This window comes from Engystomops pustulosus, chromosome 8 (assembly GCF_040894005.1).
Source record: "Engystomops pustulosus chromosome 8, aEngPut4.maternal, whole genome shotgun sequence".
Classification (NCBI taxonomy): domain Eukaryota; kingdom Metazoa; phylum Chordata; class Amphibia; order Anura; family Leptodactylidae; genus Engystomops; species Engystomops pustulosus.
Window position 1 is genome coordinate 126,598,624 of NC_092418.1, and position 22,871 is coordinate 126,621,494.

Sequence of the window (22,871 nt, forward strand, 5' to 3'; positions counted from 1 at the left end):
TGCAATGCTCCTCAGGGGAGGGCATATGCAAATTAGCTCTCCAATTAAGACAACTGTGTCTAGAGCGCCACCTGCTGTTTAACCTATATATCAGAGTAGACTATACAGTTGCATAAATAGTTCACTTTGTAGCTAAGTAGTGGCCGTTTTATGTATACAGCTCCTCTGCATATTGATGCATCTACATATTATTCGTTTGCATTTTTTGGAACATGCCAGGTAATGGAATAATATTTGTAATCAATTAATTTTATCTGTTTATTTTAAACACAGAATTTTCTCCAAAGTCATGTGACATGAGCAGAGAAGAGTTAGATTTGCCAGAAATAAGTCAAGTTTAGTGTTACTTCAGGTGCCTCTATCATAACTTCTATAATATCATGCTATATAAGAATCTCGTCACATTCTGGTTCTGTGAGCTAAAGAACCAGAGATATATGTATATTTTTATATACATTATATTACCTGCCCCTATCTCAGTTCTGTAGATCACTCAATCCCAAGCATCATGTGATCTGATGAGATTCTTTACTATGATACCAAAGATAAAGGCATCGGATATGACTCTCCTCCTGCGGCTTCTAAACTTGACTCATCTCAGGTAAAAGATCACTCTTCTCATTTGTATATTACAAGATTTTTTATAGTTAAACGGATGAAATTTCAGACTTAAGAGGGAATTCTAGGAAAGGGTCTGGGTGTTTGATGGCGTAAAACCTGGTGACAGGTTCCCTTTAAGGGAATCACAGTCCATAAATCTATGTGTATCCCGACCTATACGGAATATAAAGCGCAGACGAGAGAGGAAAATGAATATCCGTGCGTTTGGTGCAGACAGATGTGGTGACGCGTTCTCCTTCTCCTAGGATATCCATCACGAGGGTCACGGCTGACATCTCCCTGGCCAAGAGATCCGTCCTGAATAATCCCAGCAGAAGAGCAATAATCGAGCGCTCCAACACCAGGTCCAGTCTGGGTAAGAGCAGAACCAGGTGTAAAAAGTTTTGGGCTGTGCCACATTTCTGGGGATAGGAGACGCCATTACTGAGGATTGTCCTGAGAAGGACGGGATATCAGGACTGTGCAGGTCCCACGTCATTAATGACTTATCCTAGGAATAGGTGGTCAGCATCTGATTGGTCAGCGCCCCCACAAATCCGCCGATACACAGAGGACGGGATGGTGGGGAGACAGCGCCGTCCTTGGTGTAGTGGCCCAATCAAGAAACTGCAGATTAGCTCCTGTTGGCCAAGGTTCTGGGGGGGGGGTGTAGGACCCACTAATCTCATACCGATCTGAGGACTGGGGAGCAGCTGACCCGTTCAGGTTCCGGTTTGGCTGAAACCACTAACACCCACTGGTCCCAATCGCAGCTTGTAAGGAGGAAATCTCCCATCAGACTCGCCCCATTCACACTGACAGCCCTGTGCGATGCTCGTCTTAGATGCCCCAACTGCACTCCATGTCCAGCTACCCCTGCCCCTATTCCAGGCAGAGCTGGGGCATGCATAATTTAGTGGAGCTCACAGGGGCTCTGGGAATGCCCCCAGAGCCCCTCAGGTTCATTTGAATATTTCTCAAAGCTTTTTTTTGAAAAACAAGGGAATAAGAAGGAAAGTTCTGGAGAGGAGCTCAAGGGCCGTGATTGTGGATTTACTGCAAATTGCATTCTAACCCTACGGACACGCGCCATTTTCAGTGGATCGCCCCGTGATGTCATCAGGGAAGACATAACACTCTCTACAATTGGCGAGGGGGCGAATGAGCCAAATGCTGATCAGTAAGGGCAACTGATTCTGTGGGTTCAGTTTCATTCTTTTTACCCTCTTCTAGCACAAAGCAGAGGCAGCGCCGGTATTCACCCTTTAACCCCAATACAAAGATATGGAATACTAGATATGGATATGGTACAATCAGTAAAACACCCATAACTCCTCACCTCTGCTCCTCTTCATCTTGATCCCGGCGCTGTCCATTCGTAGTCTCGCCACTCATCATGCGGGGAGAGGGCGGTGCGGGGGCGTGCATAATTAGCAGCCCGGAGAGCCGGACATCTTATCCTCGTGCTCGTGCTGCTAATTATAAGTTTCTTATCGAGCTGATCCCGGCGAGTCATACTTAGTGATGAACAGATGAAGATGAAGGCGGAGGGGAGTATTTCTAGGTTTTATTAACTGATTGATTTCCTTTACATCTGCCAAAGAAAACAACCCGGGTCATTAAGGTAATTTATAGTTAAAGGGGTTTTCCCACCCAAAAGGTTAGGCCCTTTCCACAGGAGCTGATGGGTCTCAGTGATGAGACCCCAAAAGGTGACAAGAAAGTGGGGTCCGATGGTCTCCGTCAGCTCCATACGGATGAATGGAGCAGAATAGACGCACAGCCGTCATGTCGGGGAGCGAGGTAACAGAAGTAACTTGGACCCTAATGGACTCCCTGTTCTCGTGATCTGTGGGGGTCTCGGCACTTAGACCCCCACCGATCAGCAAGTTAGGCCCCATCCTGTGGAGAAGGATATATCCAGAATAGGTCAATCAGACGTTTCTATGGATGTGAAGGGATCCTACCAATCACTCAGTAATGAGCCCATTGGTGGACAACCCCTTTAAGGTCCATGATATATACATTCCCTATAGGTCACGCCTGCAGTGATGGCCTCGTCAGTGGTAAATCCGCGTCTACGGTTATATAATCCTTATCCTTCGTGTGCGCCCGCGAGGCTTATTTACAGAATGAGACGCTCCTGTCGTGCATTGAGCGATCCGGGATAATTCTTCCTGGCAATCGCTGGACATTTATCCGTCCACATTCCCTATAGGTCGCTGGACATTTATCCGTCCACATTCCCTATAGGTCGCTGGACATTTATCCGTCCACATTCCCTATAGGTCGCTGGACACATTTATCCCTCCACATTCCCTATAGGTCGCTGGACATTTATCCATCCACATTCCCTATAGGTCGCTGGACACATTTATCCCTCTACATTCCCTATAGGTCGCTGGACATTTATCCATCCACATTCCCTATAGGTCGCTGGACACATTTATCCCTCCACATTCCCTATAGGTCGCTGGACATTTATCCGTCCACATTCCCTATAGGTCGCTGGACACATTTATCCCTCCACATTCCCTATAGGTCGCTGGACACATTTATCCCTCCACATTCCCTATAGGTCGCTGGACACATTTATCTGTCTACATTCCCTATAGGTCACTGGACACATTTATCCGTCTACATTCCCTATAGGTCGCTGGACACATTTATCCCTCCACATTCCCTATAGGTCGCTGGACACATTTATCCCTCCACATTCCCTATAGGTCGCTGGACATTTATCCCTCCACATTCCCTATAGGTCGCTGGACACATTTATCTGTCTACATTCCCTATAGGTCACTGGACACATTTATCCGTCTACATTCCCTATAGGTCGCTGGACACATTTATCCGTCCACATTCCCTATAGGTCGCTGGACACATTTATCCGTCCACATTCCCTATAGGTCGCTGGACACATTTATCCCTCCACATTCCCTATAGGTCGCTGGACATTTATCCGTCTACATTCCCTATAGGTCGCTGGACACATTTATCCCTCCACATTCCCTATAGGTCGCTGGACACATTTATCCCTCCACATTCCCTATAGGTAGCTGGACACATTTATCCCTCCACATTCCCTATAGGTCGCTGGACACATTTATCCCTCCACATTCCCTATAGGTCGCTGGATACATTTATCCCTCCACATTCCCTATAGGTCGCTGGACATTTATCCGTCTACATTCCCTATAGGTCGCTGGACACATTTATCCCTCCACATTCCCTATAGGTCGCTGGACACATTTATCCCTCCACATTCCCTATAGGTCGCTGGACACATTTATCCCTCCACATTCCCTATAGGTCGCTGGATACATTTATCCCTCCACATTCCCTATAGGTAGCTGGACACATTTATCCCTCCACATTCCCTATAGGTCGCTGGACACATTTATCCCTCCACATTCCCTATAGGTCGCTGGACACATTTATCCCTCCACATTCCCTATAGGTCGCTGGACACATTTATCCCTCCACATTCCCTATAGGTCGCTGGACACATTTATCCCTCCACATTCCCTATAGGTCGCTGGACATTTATCCCTCCACATTCCCTATAGGTCGCTGGACACATTTATCCCTCCACATTCCCTATAGGTCGCTGGATACATTTATCCCTCCACATTCCCTATAGGTCGCTGGACATTTATCCCTCCACATTCCCTATAGGTCGCTGGACACATTTACCCCTCCACATTCCCCATAGGTCGCTGGACACATTTACCCCTCCACATTCCCTATAGGTCGCTGGACACATTTATCCCTCCACATTCCCTATAGGTCGCTGGACATTTATCCCTCCACATTCCCTATAGGTCGCTGGACATTTATCCCTCCACATTCCCTATAGGTCGCTGGACATTTACCCCTCCACATTCCCTATAGGTCGCTGGACACATTTATCCCTCCACATTCCCTATAGGTCGCTGGACACATTTATCCCTCCACATTCCCTATAGGTCGCTGGACACATTTATCCCTCCACATTCCCTATAGGTCGCTGGACACATTTATCCCTCCACATTCCCTATAGGTCGCTGGACACATTTATCCCTCCACATTCCCTATAGGTCGCTGGACACATTTATCCCTCCACATTCCCTATAGGTCGCTGGACATTTATCCCTCCACATTCCCTATAGGTCGCTGGACACATTTATCCCTCCACATTCCCTATAGGTCGCTGGACACATTTATCCCTCCACATTCCCTATAGGTCGCTGGACATTTATCTGTCCACATTCCCTATAGGTCGCTGGACACATTTATCCCTCCACATTCCCTATAGGTCGCTGGACACATTTATCCCTCCACATTCCCTATAGGTCGCTGGACACATTTATCCCTCCACATTCCCTATAGGTCGCTGGACACATTTATCCCTCCACATTCCCTATAGGTCGCTGGACATTTATCCCTCCACATTCCCTATAGGTCGCTGGACACATTTATCCCTCCACATTCCCTATAGGTCGCTGGACACATTTATCCCTCCACATTCCCTATAGGTCGCTGGATACATTTATCCCTCCACATTCCCTATAGGTCGCTGGACATTTATCCGTCCACATTCCCTATAGGTCGCTGGACACATTTATCCGTCTACATTCCCTATAGGTCGCTGGACACATTTATCCGTCCACATTCCCTATAGGTCGCTGGACATTTATCCGTCCACATTCCCTATAGGTCGCTGGACATTTATCTGTCCACATTCCCTATAGGTCGCTGGACACATTTATCCCTCCACATTCCCTATAGGTCGCTGGACATTTATCCCTCCACATTCCCTATAGGTAGCTGGACACATTTATCCCTCCACATTCCCTATAGGTCGCTGGACACATTTATCCCTCCACATTCCCTATAGGTCGCTGGACACATTTATCCCTCCACATTCCCTATAGGTCGCTGGACACATTTATCCCTCCACATTCCCTATAGGTCGCTGGACACATTTATCCCTCCACATTCCCTATAGGTCGCTGGACATTTATCCCTCCACATTCCCTATAGGTCGCTGGACACATTTATCCCTCCACATTCCCTATAGGTCGCTGGATACATTTATCCCTCCACATTCCCTATAGGTCGCTGGACATTTATCCGTCCACATTCCCTATAGGTCGCTGGACACATTTACCCCTCCACATTCCCCATAGGTCGCTGGACACATTTACCCCTCCACATTCCCTATAGGTCGCTGGACACATTTATCCCTCCACATTCCCTATAGGTCGCTGGACACATTTATCCCTCCACATTCCCTATAGGTCACTGGACACATTTATCCCTCCACATTCCCTATAGGTCACTGGACACATTTATCCCTCCACATTCCCTATAGGTCGCTGGACACATTTATCCGTCCACATTCCCTATAGGTCGCTGGACACATTTATCCCTCCACATTCCCTATAGGTCGCTGGACACATTTACCCCTCCACATTCCCTATAGGTCGCTGGATACATTTATCCCTCCACATTCCCTATAGGTCGCTGGACATTTATCCCTCCACATTCCCTATAGGTCGCTGGACACATTTATCCCTCCACATTCCCTATAGGTCGCTGGACACATTTATCCCTCCACATTCCCTATAGGTCGCTGGACACATTTATCCCTCCACATTCCCTATAGGTCGCTGGACACATTTATCCCTCCACATTCCCTATAGGTCGCTGGACACATTTATCCCTCCACATTCCCTATAGGTCGCTGGACACATTTATCCCTCCACATTCCCTATAGGTCGCTGGACACATTTACCCCTCCACATTCCCTATAGGTCGCTGGACACATTTATCCCTCCACATTCCCTATAGGTCGCTGGACACATTTATCCCTCCACATTCCCTATAGGTCGCTGGATACATTTATCCCTCCACATTCCCTATAGGTCGCTGGATACATTTATCCGTCCACATTCCCTATAGGTCGCTGGACACATTTATCCCTCCACATTCCCTATAGGTCGCTGGACACATTTATCCCTCCACATTCCCTATAGGTCGCTGGACACATTTATCCCTCCACATTCCCTATAGGTCGCTGGATACATTTATCCCTCCACATTCCCTATAGGTCGCTGGATACATTTATCCCTCCACATTCCCTATAGGTCGCTGGATACATTTATCCCTCCACATTCCCTATAGGTCGCTGGACACATTTATCCCTCCACATTCCCTATAGGTCGCTGGACACATTTATCCCTCCACATTCCCTATAGGTCGCTGGATACATTTATCCCTCCAAATTCCCTATAGGTCGCTGGACACATTTATCCCTCCACATTCCCTATAGGTCGCTGGACACATTTATCCGTCCACATTCCCTATAGGTCGCTGGATACATTTATCCCTCCACATTCCCTATAGGTCGCTGGGCACATTTATCCATCCACATTCCCTATAGGTCGCTGGACACATTTATCCCTCCACATTCCCTATAGGTCGCTGGATACATTTATCCCTCCACATTCCCTATAGGTCGCTGGACACATTTATCCCTCCACATTCCCTATAGGTCGCTGGACATTTATCCCTCCACATTCCCTATAGATCGCTGGACACATTTATCCCTCCACATTCCCTATAGATCGCTGGACACATTTATCCCTCCACATTCCCTATAGGTCGCTGGACACATTTATCCCTCCACATTCCCTATAGGTCACTGGACACATTTATCCCTCCACATTCCCTATAGGTCGCTGGACACATTTATCCCTCCACATTCCCTATAGGTCGCTGGACATTTATCCGTCCACATTCCCTATAGGTCGCTGGACATTTATCCCTCCACATTCCCTATAGGTCGCTGGACACATTTATCCCTCCACATTCCCTATAGGTCGCTGGACACATTTATCCCTCCACATTCCCTATAGGTCGCTGGACACATTTATCCCTCCACATTCCCTATAGATCGCTGGACACATTTATCCCTCCACATTCCCTATAGATCGCTGGACACATTTATCCCTCCACATTCCCTATAGGTCGCTGGACACATTTATCCCTCCACATTCCCTATAGGTCACTGGACACATTTATCCCTCCACATTCCCTATAGGTCGCTGGACACATTTATCCCTCCACATTCCCTATAGGTCGCTGGACATTTATCCCTCCACATTCCCTATAGGTCGCTGGACATTTATCCCTCCACATTCCCTATAGGTCGCTGGACACATTTATCCCTCCACATTCCCTATAGGTCGCTGGACACATTTATCCCTCCACATTCCCTATAGGTCGCTGGACACATTTATCCCTCCACATTCCCTATAGGTCGCTGGACACATTTATCCCTCCACATTCCCTATAGGTCGCTGGACACATTTATCCCTCCACATTCCCTATAGGTCGCTGGATACATTTATCCCTCCACATTCCCTATAGGTCGCTGGATACATTTATCCCTCCACATTCCCTATAGGTCGCTGGACACATTTATCCGTCCACATTCCCTATAGGTCGCTGGACACATTTATCCCTCCACATTCCCTATAGGTCGCTGGACACATTTATCCCTCCACATTCCCTATAGGTCGCTGGACACATTTATCCCTCCACATTCCCTATAGGTCGCTGGATACATTTATCCCTCCACATTCCCTATAGGTCGCTGGACACATTTATCCCTCCACATTCCCTATAGGTCGCTGGACACATTTATCCCTCCACATTCCCTATAGGTCGCTGGACACATTTATCCCTCCACATTCCCTATAGGTCGCTGGACACATTTATCCCTCTACATTCCCTATAGGTCGCTGGACACATTTATCCCTCCACATTCCCTATAGGTCGCTGGACACATTTATCCCTCCACATTCCCTATAGGTCGCTGGACACATTTATCCCTCCACATTCCCTATAGGTCGCTGGATACATTTATCCCTCCACATTCCCTATAGGTCGCTGGACACATTTATCCCTCCACATTCCCTATAGGTCGCTGGACACATTTATCCCTCCACATTCCCTATAGGTCGCTGGACATTTATCCCTCCACATTCCCTATAGGTCGCTGGACACATTTATCCGTCCACATTCCCTATAGGTCGCTGGACACATTTATCCCTCCACATTCCCTATAGGTCGCTGGATACATTTATCCCTCCACATTCCCTATAGGTCGCTGGACACATTTATCCCTCCACATTCCCTATAGGTCGCTGGACACATTTATCCCTCCACATTCCCTATAGGTCGCTGGACACATTTATCCCTCCACATTCCCTATAGGTCGCTGGACACATTTATCCCTCCACATTCCCTATAGGTCGCTGGACATTTATCCCTCCACATTCCCTATAGGTCGCTGGACACATTTATCCCTCCACATTCCCTATAGGTCGCTGGACACATTTATCCCTCCACATTCCCTATAGGTCGCTGGACATTTATCCGTCCACATTCCCTATAGGTCGCTGGACACATTTATCCCTCCACATTCCCTATAGGTCGCTGGACATTTATCCGTCCACATTCCCTATAGGTCGCTGGACACATTTATCCGTCCACATTCCCTATAGGTCGCTGGACACATTTATCCCTCCACATTCCCTATAGGTCGCTGGACATTTATCCCTCCACATTCCCTATAGGTCGCTGGACATTTATCTGTCCACATTCCCTATAGGTCGCTGGACACATTTATCCCTCCACATTCCCTATAGGTCGCTGGACACATTTATCCGTCTACATTCCCTATAGGTCGCTGGACACATTTATCCGTCCACATTCCCTATAGGTCGCTGGACATTTATCCGTCCACATTCCCTATAGGTCGCTGGACATTTATCTGTCCACATTCCCTATAGGTCGCTGGACACATTTATCCCTCCACATTCCCTATAGGTCGCTGGACATTTATCCGTCCACATTCCCTGGTTTATGAAATGCGCTCCAGACCACTGGGCATGGTAAGCGCTTTCCTCGGATCGGCCCGTTAATGCGCTCGCCCGGGGGGCTCATCCCTCTTATTAGCACGCCTTCCTTGTTTCATGTGATATTCCTACTGATATTCTTATATTTGATGGATCAGGAGCGGCGCTTACACAGACGCAATCTCCGCACATTGTATCATATCAGGGCAATTGTTATCCGACAAGGGAAGGTCATTTAAAGGGGCAGTCCAGGTTTTTGGATTACCTCTTCATACTTATATCAGATTTCCAGGGTCCCTAACTCACTGCAATACCAAACGCAGCCACTAAATGTTAAAGGAATTTCGTTATGAGCGCGATGTAGAATTCCACTGATGGGAATTACTGAAGTGACTATTGGAATATGAATATTTACTCTGAAGACAAAACTATAAAAATATTTAGCAGATTGCATTGATTCTATTGCCACAACACACAATGCAAGTAGCAGCTGCATACGACTTAAAGGGAACCTGTCATCAGCTTTTATCCCCAAAAAACGACTATCCTCCTCGGGTCAGGTGTGATATATCCTCTCTAGAATTCCCTCTCTTATGTGCAATCTCATCTGTTTAACTGTATAAAAAAAGCTTCCAAAGTCATATGCTAATGAGCTTAGAAGAGTCACTTTTAGAGGCTAAAGGGGGAGTGTCCTTATTTTGGGCTCTGTATTACCTAGAACCATGTGTCAATATGTCTCTTCTTTCAAATTGCATCAGGTTTGCAGTTCTATGAGCTACAGACCCACAGATGTGCGGAGTTATCTGCCACTCACATTCTGTATTACCCAGAACCTTGTGTCATTGGAAATATGAAAGTCTCCTCTCTCAAATTACTTCTATGAGTTAAAGACATATTAGGGATTTTATCTGCAGCTCACATTCCCAACCATATCTATCTCCGGCTCAGTAGCTCTCAGAATCACAAGCCTTGTGGGAGTCTTCCCCTTCCAGCTTCTAAAAGTCTCATCTCTGGCAAAAGTGACTCTTTTCAGCTTATTGTCACATGACTTGGCAGGAGATTTCGTATAGGTAGACGGGTTTTCACATAATAGCGAGGGCATACCTGACCTGAGGCTGGTTTAATGGAGTAAAATCTGATGACGGGTTCTCTTTATGGAGTAAAATCTGATGCCGGGTTCTCTTTATGGAGTAAAATCTGATGACGGGTTCTCTCTATGGAGTAAAATCTGATGCCAGGTTCTCTTTATGGAGTAAAATCTGATGACGGGTTCTCTTTATGGAGTAAAATCTGATGACGGGTTCTCTTTATGGAGTAAAATCTGATGCCGGGTTCTCTTTCTGGAGTAAAATCTGATGACGGGTTCTCTTTATGGAGTAAAATCTGATGACGGGTTCTCTCTATGGAGTAAAATCTGATGCCAGGTTCTCTTTATGGAGTAAAATCTGATGACGGGTTCTCTTTATGGAGTAAAATCTGATGACGGGTTCTCTTTATGGAGTAAAATCTGATGACGGGTTCTCTCTATGGAGTAAAATCTGATGATGGGTTCTCTCTATGGAGTAAAATCTGATGCCAGGTTCTCTTTATGGAGTAAAATCTGATGACGGGTTCTCTTTATGGAGTAAAATCTGATGACGGGTTCTCTTTATGGAGTAAAATCTGATGACGGGTTCTCTTTCTGGAGTAAAATCTGATGCCAGGTTCTCTTTCTGGAGTAAAATCTGATGCCGGGTTCTCTTTATGGAGTAAAATCTGATGCCGGGTTCTCTTTATGGAGTAAAATCTGATGCCGGGTTCTCTTTATGGAGTAAAATCTGATGCCGGGTTCTCTTTATGGAGTAAAATCTGATGATGGGTTCTCTCTATGGAGTAAAATCTGATGATGGGTTCTCTCTATGGAGTAAAATCTGATGACGGGTTCTCTTTATGGAGTAAAATCTGATGCCGGGTTCTCTTTATGGAGTAAAATCTGATGACGGGTTCTCTTTATGGAGTAAAATCTGATGCCGGGTTCTCTTTATGGAGTAAAATCTGATGACGGGTTCTCTTTATGGAGTAAAATCTGATGCCGGGTTCTCTTTATGGAGTAAAATCTGATGACGGGTTCTCTTTATGGAGTAAAATCTGATGATGGGTTCTCTCTATGGAGTAAAATCTGATGATGGGTTCTCTCTATGGAGTAAAATCTGATGCCAGGTTCTCTTTATGGAGTAAAATCTGACGACGGGTTCTCTTTATGGAGTAAAATCTGATGCCGGGTTCTCTTTATGGAGTAAAATCTGATGACGGGTTCTCTTTCTGGAGTAAAATCTGATGACGGGTTCTCTTTATGGAGTAAAATCTGATGCCGGGTTCTCTTTATGGAGTAAAATCTGATGACGGGTTCTCTTTCTGGAGTAAAATCTGATGACGGGTTCTCTTTATGGAGTAAAATCTGATGACGGGTTCTCTCTATGGAGTAAAATCTGATGACGGGTTCTCTTTATGGAGTAAAATCTGATGACGGGTTCTCTTTATGGAGTAAAATCTGATGATGGGTTCTCTCTATGGAGTAAAATCTGATGACGGGTTCTCTCTATGGAGTAAAATCTGATGATGGGTTCTCTCTATGGAGTAAAATCTGATGCCGGGTTCTCTTTATGGAGTAAAATCTGATGACGGGTTCTCTTTATGGAGTAAAATCTGATGCCGGGTTCTCTCTATGGAGTAAAATCTGATGCCGGGTTCTCTTTATGCAGCTGTTATGTGAGATATTTCCTCCGTGTATTTGCATATAGCTGCGGTAGTCACTTCATTAATCCCATTAGCGGATCTGTTGGTGGCGCTGATAACTTGTGAACATTCTCGCCGTATTTTAAGCCGCGTAGTAATCCCGGAGCTGTATCAGTCATCACCGGGGAAGCGATAATTACTTGTGAGCAGCAGATTTCCTAAACCTGATAATTTGATGCCGTGTCAATGACTATTTATAGGTTCTCATTTATTAATGGGTCTCGGGGACAATACAGCAGAACCGGGTCCAGGGAGAAGATTACAATAAATGAGAGGCTCATAGCGCCCCCATGTGGATGTCTTAGTTACTGCAGCTCCCTAACACCTCCTATCCGCAGAGAAGGGGAACAACAAGAGGGGGACAATAAGATGGGAACAATAAGATGGGAACAACAAGAGGGGAACAATAAGATGGGGACAATAAGAGGGGAACAATAAGAGGGGAACAATAAGAGGGGGACAATAAGAGGGGAACAATAAGAGGGGAACAATAAGAGGGGGACAATAAGAGGGGAACAATAAGAGGGGAACAATAAGAGGGGAACAATAAGAGGGGGACAATAAGAGGGGGACAATAAGAGGGGGACAATCAGAGGGGAACAATAAGAGGGGGAACAATAAGAGGGGGAACAATAAGAGGGGGAACAATAAGAGGAGGACAATAAGAGGGGGACAATCAGATGGGAACAATAAGAGGGGGACAATAAGAGGGGAACAATAAGAGGGGGACAATAAGAGGGGGAACAATAAGAGGGGGAACAATAAGAGGAGGACAATAAGAGGGGGACAATCAGAGGGGAACAATAAGAGGGGGAACAATAAGATGGGAACAATAAGAGGGGGAACAATAAGATGGGAACAATAAGAGGGGGGACAATAAGATGGAACAATAAGATGGGAACAATAAGAGGGGGAACAATAAGATGGGAACAATAAGAGGGGGGACAATAAGATGGGAACAATAAGAGGGGGAACAATAAGAGGGGGAACAATAAGAGGGGGAACAATCAGAGGGGAACAATCAGAGGGGGAACAATAAGATGGGAACAATAAGAGGGGGAACAATAAGAGGGGAACAATAAGAGGGGAACAATAAGAGGGGAACAATAAGAGGGGGAACAATCAGAGGGGGAACAATAAGATGGGAACAATAAGAGGGGGAACAATAAGAGGGGAACAATAAGAGGGGAACAATAAGAGGGGAACAATAAGAGGGGAACAATAAGAGGGGGACAATAAGAGGGGGACAATCAGAGGGGGACAATCAGAGGGGAACAATAAGAGGGGGACAATAAGAGGGGGACAATAAGAGGGGAACAATAAGAGGGGGACAATAAGAGGGGGACAATAAGAGGGGGACAATAAGAGGGGGACAATAAGAGGGGGACAATAAGAGGGGGACAATCAGAGGGGAACAATAAGAGGGGGACAATAAGAGGGGAACAATAAGAGGGGAACAATAAGAGGGGGAACAATAAGAGGGGGAACAATAAGAGGAGGACAATAAGAGGGGGACAATCAGAGGGGAACAATAAGAGGGGGAACAATAAGATGGGAACAATAAGAGGGGGAACAATAAGATGGGAACAATAAGATGGGAACAATAAGAGGGGGAACAATAAGATGGGAACAATAAGAGGGGGAACAATAAGAGGGGGAACAATAAGAGGGGGACAATAAGAGGGGAACAATAAGAGGGGGAACAATAAGAGGGGGAACAATAAGAGGGGGAACAATCAGAGGGGAACAATCAGAGGGGGAACAATAAGATGGGAACAATAAGAGGGGGAACAATAAGAGGGGAACAATAAGAGGGGAACAATAAGATGGGAACAATCAGAGGGGGAACAATCAGAGGGGGAACAATAAGATGGGAACAATAAGAGGGGGAACAATAAGAGGGGAACAATAAGAGGGGAACAATCAGAGGGGAACAATAAGAGGGGAACAATAAGAGGGGAACAATAAGAGGGGAACAATCAGAGGGGAACAATAAGAGGGGAACAATCAGAGGGGAACAATAAGAGGGGAACAATAAGAGGGAAACAATAAGAGGGGAACAATAAGAGGGGAACAATAAGAGGGGAACAATAAGAGGGGAACAATCAGAGGGGAACAATAAGAGGGGAACAATAAGAGGGGAACAATAAGAGGGGAACAATAAGAGGGGAACAATAAGAGGGGAACAATCAGAGGGGGACAATAAGAGGGGAACAATAAGAGGGGACAATAAGATGGGAACAATAAGAGGGGGAACAATAAGATGGGAACAATAAGAGGGGGAACAATAAGAGGGGGAACAATAAGAGGGGGAACAATAAGAGGGGGAACAATAAGATGGGAACAATAAGAGGGGGAACAATAAGAGGGGAACAATAAGATGGGAACAATCAGAGGGGGAACAATCAGAGGGGGAACAATAAGATGGGAACAATAAGAGGGGAACAATAAGAGGAGGACAATAAGAGGGGAACAATAAGAGGAGGACAATAAGAGGGGGAACAATAAGAGGGGAACAATCAGAGGGGAACAATAAGAGGGGAACAATAAGAGGGGAACAATAAGAGGGGAACAATAAGAGGGGAACAATAAGAGGGGGACAATAAGAGGGGAACAATCAGAGGGGAACAATAAGAGGGGAACAATAAGAGGGGGAACAATAAGAGGGGGAACAATAAGAGGGGAACAATAAGAGGGGAACAATAAGAGGGGAACAATAAGAGGGGAACAATAAGAGGGGAACAATAAGAGGGGAACAATAAGAGGGGAACAATAAGAGGGGGGCTGCTCTTCCCTCACATATAGATTTCTAGTTGAATGTGGTTTTCTCTCTTTTTTATTTGTTCTCATGTTATTGTATGTGGCCCGGTTACTGCACCTACCATCAGGGGGCGCTGTGTGTGTTCTTTGCCCCAATGTCCCTTACAATAATCACAGCTTTTCTATTGTTTTGCCTCCATTCTTTCCCCAGCTGAAGTGCAGAGCGAGATAGAGAGGATCTTTGAGTTGGCTCGGTCTCTACAGCTCGTCATTCTAGATGCCGATACCATTAATCATCCAGCACAACTAATCAAGACGTCATTAGCGCCAATTATTGTTCACGTCAAAGTGTCTTCTCCAAAGGTAACAGAGTTTGTCCCATCAGTGACGCCTTAAAGGGAATGTGGTGCCAGCTCCATGAGTGTCCATCTTGTTCTAGTCACAGCATTTAGGGATTTGCTTTACAGCAGCCTCATAGCCATAGTCAGCAATGATCTGGAGCCCTTGAGGTCTGTGAGGGAGTGCTGGGCATGCTCTGTGCAGATACATGCTGCGCTTTGACCCAGGAGCTTGAAGGTACACCTCTGACCACAAAGTTAAAGTAAGAAATAAATTGAAACAGTGGGGCGACTCCTGCACCCCAGCAATCAGCTGATAACACAGATGGAGCTGTCCGATCCTGGGTGCCACATCACGATGACCGTGTCGATGTGTTCTCCATTCCGTGACCGCGCAGAATACAAATTTATGGCGTCCGTGAGCTGACCACAGTTTGGACGCTTGAGGTCTTGTGTTTCTTGATCTCGCTCCAAGGTTCATTACATATTCAAGAAAAGCCTTTGAACAACCTATGGTATCCTTACACCTTAGACCTATCGGACACATATGTTATGAATGCAGCGTCCACCCACCAGGTCCTGACCTAATAATTTGGGGGCAGCTGGATTCCCCTGGTACCTGAGGGGTTCGCTTGACTGGGTGAAGGGCGCTTGGTCCAGATGGAACAGGCCTCATCCACATTGGGCAGGTCCGGCAGGCAGATTACAAGAAGATGGAGAAGCCGCAGAGGTGAAAATAGTTCTCCCTATGCATGGGTGTGTATAGAGGGGAGGCCTATGATGTAAGCGGCAGCCAGGGTTCACACGTAGACAAGAGATGTAGAACACCAACTCACAGTTCCTTTATTCCAGAACTTGAGCAATGGCAGCAGGCTGAGGTAGAAGTCCATTATGTCCAGGTCCAGGTATCTGGATAGTGGCTCCCAGCCCAGTTTAGTAGCTTTGGGGTGCAGAGGTTAGGAGCTGTTTGGGCAGCAATCCTAGACAGGCTCTCTTAGGGATCAGACTTGCAGGAGGCCTGATGTCTGCATGTCGAGTGTCTGGACCTAATCTTGTCGGACTCTCTTCCAGTTCCCTCTCTGTAACTCTCCAGCTAGACAGAGTTTAATATAAACTTCACCAGGGGGTTGAGCGTTCCCACCATCCAACCTGGGACCTTGGGACAGGATTGGAATGACATAAATCAAACATCACTTCCTTTTGGCTAATATATAAACTTTTTGCTTCCAGGCAGACATGGTGCTATGGAAGGACCCAACTTAGCCAGGTGGTGGCATACATACTAAGGGCTTAATACAAATGTCCTTAAAGGCAATGCATATATTATTAAAGGCAACTTTACCCGCTGAGAGTGCATGGTTAGGGTGGCCATACCTCACCTACATCTTAGGGACATTAGCCGTGTACAAAGTTTGTAAGGGACCTGTCCAGCGGGCCATTACATGAACTGCACACAACAATTCTCATAATAAAGAAATGGGCACAGATGGCTTCTTTTGACCTGCAAGGTATAAAATTGTTGTAAATTTTACATTTATCACCAGTTTACACACCTTTGCGAGAGTGGGTGTGGTTAGCCTGGCGAGGCGATGTAGTCTACAGATAAATGCAATATAAAAATAAACAATAATAAAAAAAAAACTAAGATTGCAAAAATGGTCGGAGTCACACTTATATAGGTTTTATTTTTTGCTTGGATGATTAAAGGGTTAAAGGGTTGTCATGTGCACGGGTATCATTAGCATGGTCCTGAAAGGTAGAATGCTTTGGGGTGTAGCACTGGCCTCACAGCCCCCCATTGTTATACTAAAGGGTCTGCAGCCATTGCTATTGCTCGGTTGCTTTTTCTTTGCAATATTTTTGTAACTTTTTTTTACAAATGTGAACAATGTTAATAATGAGCAAAACTTTTTTTTCTTCTAGGTATTACAGCGTCTCATTAAATCCAGAGGAAAATCCCAAAGTAAACACTTAAATGTACAATTAGTAGCTGCTGATAAACTGGCCCAGTGCCCACCTGTGAGTATCTGCTCATACTGATACATACCAGCAACAATATATACAATGTACACAATATATACAATATATACAATATACACAATATACAATATATACACAGTATACACAATATATACAATATATACAATATACACAATATATACAATATACACAGTATACACAATATATACAGTATATACAATATACACAATATATACAGTATACACAATATACACAGTATACACAATATATACAGTATATACAATATACACAATATATACAGTATACACAATATACACAGTATACACAATATATACAGTATATACAATATACACAATATATACAATATACACAATATACACAATATATACAATATGTACAATATACACAATATATACAGTATGTACAATATATACAATATATACAATATATACAATATACACAATATATACAATATACACAATATATACAGTGTATACAATATATACAGTGTATACAATATACGCAATATATACAATATGTACAATATATACAGTATACACAATATATACAATATACACAATATATACAATATATACAGTATATACAATATATACAATATACACAATATATACAGTATACACACAATATATACAATATATACAATATATACAGTATGTACAATATATACAGTATACACAATATACACAGTATACACAATATATACAATATACACAATATATACAGTATATACAATATATACAATATATACAATATACACAATATATATAATATATACAATATACACAATATATACAATATATACAATATACACAATATACACAATATATACAATATATACAATATATACAATATACACAATATATACAATATACACAATATATATACAGTATGTACAATATATACAATATACACAATATACACAATATATACAATATACACAATATACATAATATACACAATATACACAATATACACAATATACACAATATACACAATATACACAATATACACAATATATACAATATACACAATATATACAATATACACAATATATACAATATATACAATATATACAATATATACAATATATACAATATATACAATATACACAATATACACAATATATACAGTATATACAATATATACAATATACACAATATATACAATATACACAATATATATACAGTATGTACAATATATACAATATACACAATATACACAATATATACAATATACACAATATACATAATATACACAATATACACAATATACACAATATACACAATATACATAATATACACAATATACACAATATATACAATATACACAATATATACAATATACACAATATATACAATATATACAATATATACAATATATACAATATATACAATATATACAATATACACAATATACACAATATATACAGTATATACAATATATACAATATACACAATATATACAGTATACACACAATATATACAATATACACAATATACACAATATATACAATATACACAATATATACAATATACACAATATACACAATATACACAATATATACAATATACACAATATATACAATATACACAATATACACAATATACACAATATATACAATATATACAATATACACAATATACACAATATATACAATATACACAATATACACAATATACACAATATATACAATATATACAATATACACAATATATACAATATATACAATATACACAATATACACAATATATACAATATATACAATATATACAATATATACAATATATACAATATACACAATATACACAATATATACAATATATACAATATACACAATATACACAATATATACAATATATACAGTATACACAATATATACAATATACACAATATACACAATATATACAATATACACAATATATACAGTATACACAATATATACACAATATATACACAATATACACAATATATACACAATATATACAATATACACAATATATACAATATATACAATATATACAATATATACAATATACACAATATATACAATATATAAAGTATACACAATATACACAATATACACAATATATACAATATACACAATATACACAGTATACACAATTTACACAATATATACAGTATACACAATATATACAGTATACACAGTATGTACAATATACACAATATATACAATATATACAGTATACACAATATATACAATATATACAATATACACAATATATACAATATACACAATATATACAATATATACAATATACACAGTATATACAATATACACAATATATACAATATATACAGTATACACAATATACACAATATATACAATATATACAGTATACACAATATACACAATATATACAATATATACAATATATACAATATACACAATATACACAATATACACAATATATACAGTATACACAATATACACAATATATACAATATACACAATATATACAGTATATACAATATATACAATATACACAATATACACAGTATATACAATATACACAATATATACAATATACACAATATATACAGTATATACAATATATACAGTATACACAATATATACAATATACACAGTATACACAATATATACAATATACACAATATACAATATACACAATATATACAATATACACAATATACACAATATACAATATACACAATATATACAATATACACAAAATATACAATATATACAGTATACACAATATATACAATATACACAATATATACAGTATACACAATATACACAATATACACAATATACACAATATATACAATATATACAATATACACAATATATACAGTATACACAATATATACAATATACACAATATATACAATATACACAGTATACACAATATATACAATATATACAATATATACAGTATACACAATATATACAGTATATACAGTATACACAATATATACAATATACACAATATACACAATATATACAATATACACAATATATACAGTATACACAATATACACAATATATACAGTATACACAATATATACAATATATACAATATACACAATATACACAATATACAATATACACAATATATACAGTATACACAATATATACAATATACACAATATATACAATATATACAATATACACAGTATACACAATATATACAATATATACAGTATACACAATATACAATATATACAATATACACAATATATACAATATACACAATATATACAATATACACAATATATACAATATATACAATATATAGAATATACACAATATACACAATATATACAATATACACAGTATGTACAATATACACAATATATACAATATACACAATATATACAATATATACAATATATAGAATATACACAATATACACAATATATACAATATACACAGTATGTACAATATACACAATATATACAATATATACAATATACACAATATACACAATATATACAATATACACAATATATACAATATATACAATATATAGAATATACACAATATACACAATATATACAATATACACAGTATGTACAATATACACAATATATACAATATATACAATATACACAATATACACAGTATGTACAATATACACAATATATACAATATATACAATAAATACAGTATACACAATATATACAGTATACACAATATATACAATATACACAATATATACAGTATACACAATATATACAATATACACAATATATACAGTATACACAATATACACAGTATACACAATATATACAGTATATACAATATATACAATATATACAGTATACACAATATATACAATATACACAATATACACAATATATACAGTATACACAATATACACAGTATACACAATATATACAGTATACACAATATATACAGTATATACAATATATACAATATATACAGTATACACAATATATACAATATATACAATATATACAGTATACACAATATATACAATATACACAATATATACAATATACACAATATACACAGTATGTACAATATACACAGTATATACAATATACACAATATACACAATATACACAATATATACAATATACACAATATACACAATATATACAATATATACAATATACACAGTATGTACAATATACACAGTATATACAATATACACAATATATACAATATACACAATATACACAATATACACAATATTTACAATATATACAATATACACAGTATGTACAATATACACAATATATACAATATACACAATATACACAATATATACAATATACACAATATATACAGTATACACAATATATACAGTATACACAATATACACAATATATACAATATATACAATATACACAATATACACAATATATACAATATATACAATATACACAATATATACAATATATACAGTATACACAATATACACAATATATACAATATACACAATATACACAATATATACAGTATACACAATATATACAGTATATACAATATACACAATATATACAATATATACAATATATACAGTATACACAATATATACAATATATACAATATACACAATATACACAATATATACAATATACACAATATACACAATATATACAATATATACAATATATACAGTATACACAATATATACAATATACACAATATATACAATATATACAATATACACAGTATGTACAATATACACAGTATATACAATATACACAATATACACAATATATACAATATACACAATATACACAATATATACAATATATACAATATACACAGTATGTACAATATACACAGTATATACAATATACACAATATATACAATATACACAATATACACAATATTTACAATATATACAATATACACAGTATGTACAATATACACAATATATACAGTATACACAATATATACAGTATACACAATATATACAATATACACAATATACACAATATACACAATATACACAATATATACAATATATACAATATATACAGTATATACAGTATACACAATATATACAATATACACAATATACACAATATATACAATATATACAATATATACAATATACACAATATATACAATATATACAGTATACACAATATACACAATATACACAATATACACAGTATACACAATATACACAATATATACAGTATACAGAATATATACAGTATATACAATATACACAATATATACAATATATACAATATATACAGTATACACAATATATACAATATATACAATATACACAATATACACAATATATACAATATACACAATATATACAATATATACAATATATACAATATACACAATATATACAGTATACACAATATATACAGTATATACAATATACACAATATATACAATATATACAATATATACAGTATACACAATATATACAATATACACAATATACACAGTATATACAATATACACAATATATACAGTATACACAATATACACAATATACACAA

The 22,871-nt window shown here is 39.4% G+C and overlaps 1 protein-coding gene across 2 annotated transcripts in view; it reads left to right on the plus strand.

Annotated features, from left to right (window-relative positions):
- Positions 1-22,871, plus strand: part of CACNB4 (calcium voltage-gated channel auxiliary subunit beta 4) — a 194,208-nt gene that overhangs the window by 124,658 nt on the left and 46,679 nt on the right. For both annotated transcript variants that reach the window (XM_072122516.1, XM_072122517.1), the window contains 3 exons: positions 867-976; positions 15,256-15,407; positions 17,306-17,401. In XM_072122516.1, coding sequence (XP_071978617.1) covers positions 867-976; positions 15,256-15,407; positions 17,306-17,401 — 358 coding nt within the window. The remainder of the gene's footprint in view (positions 1-866; positions 977-15,255; positions 15,408-17,305; positions 17,402-22,871) is intronic.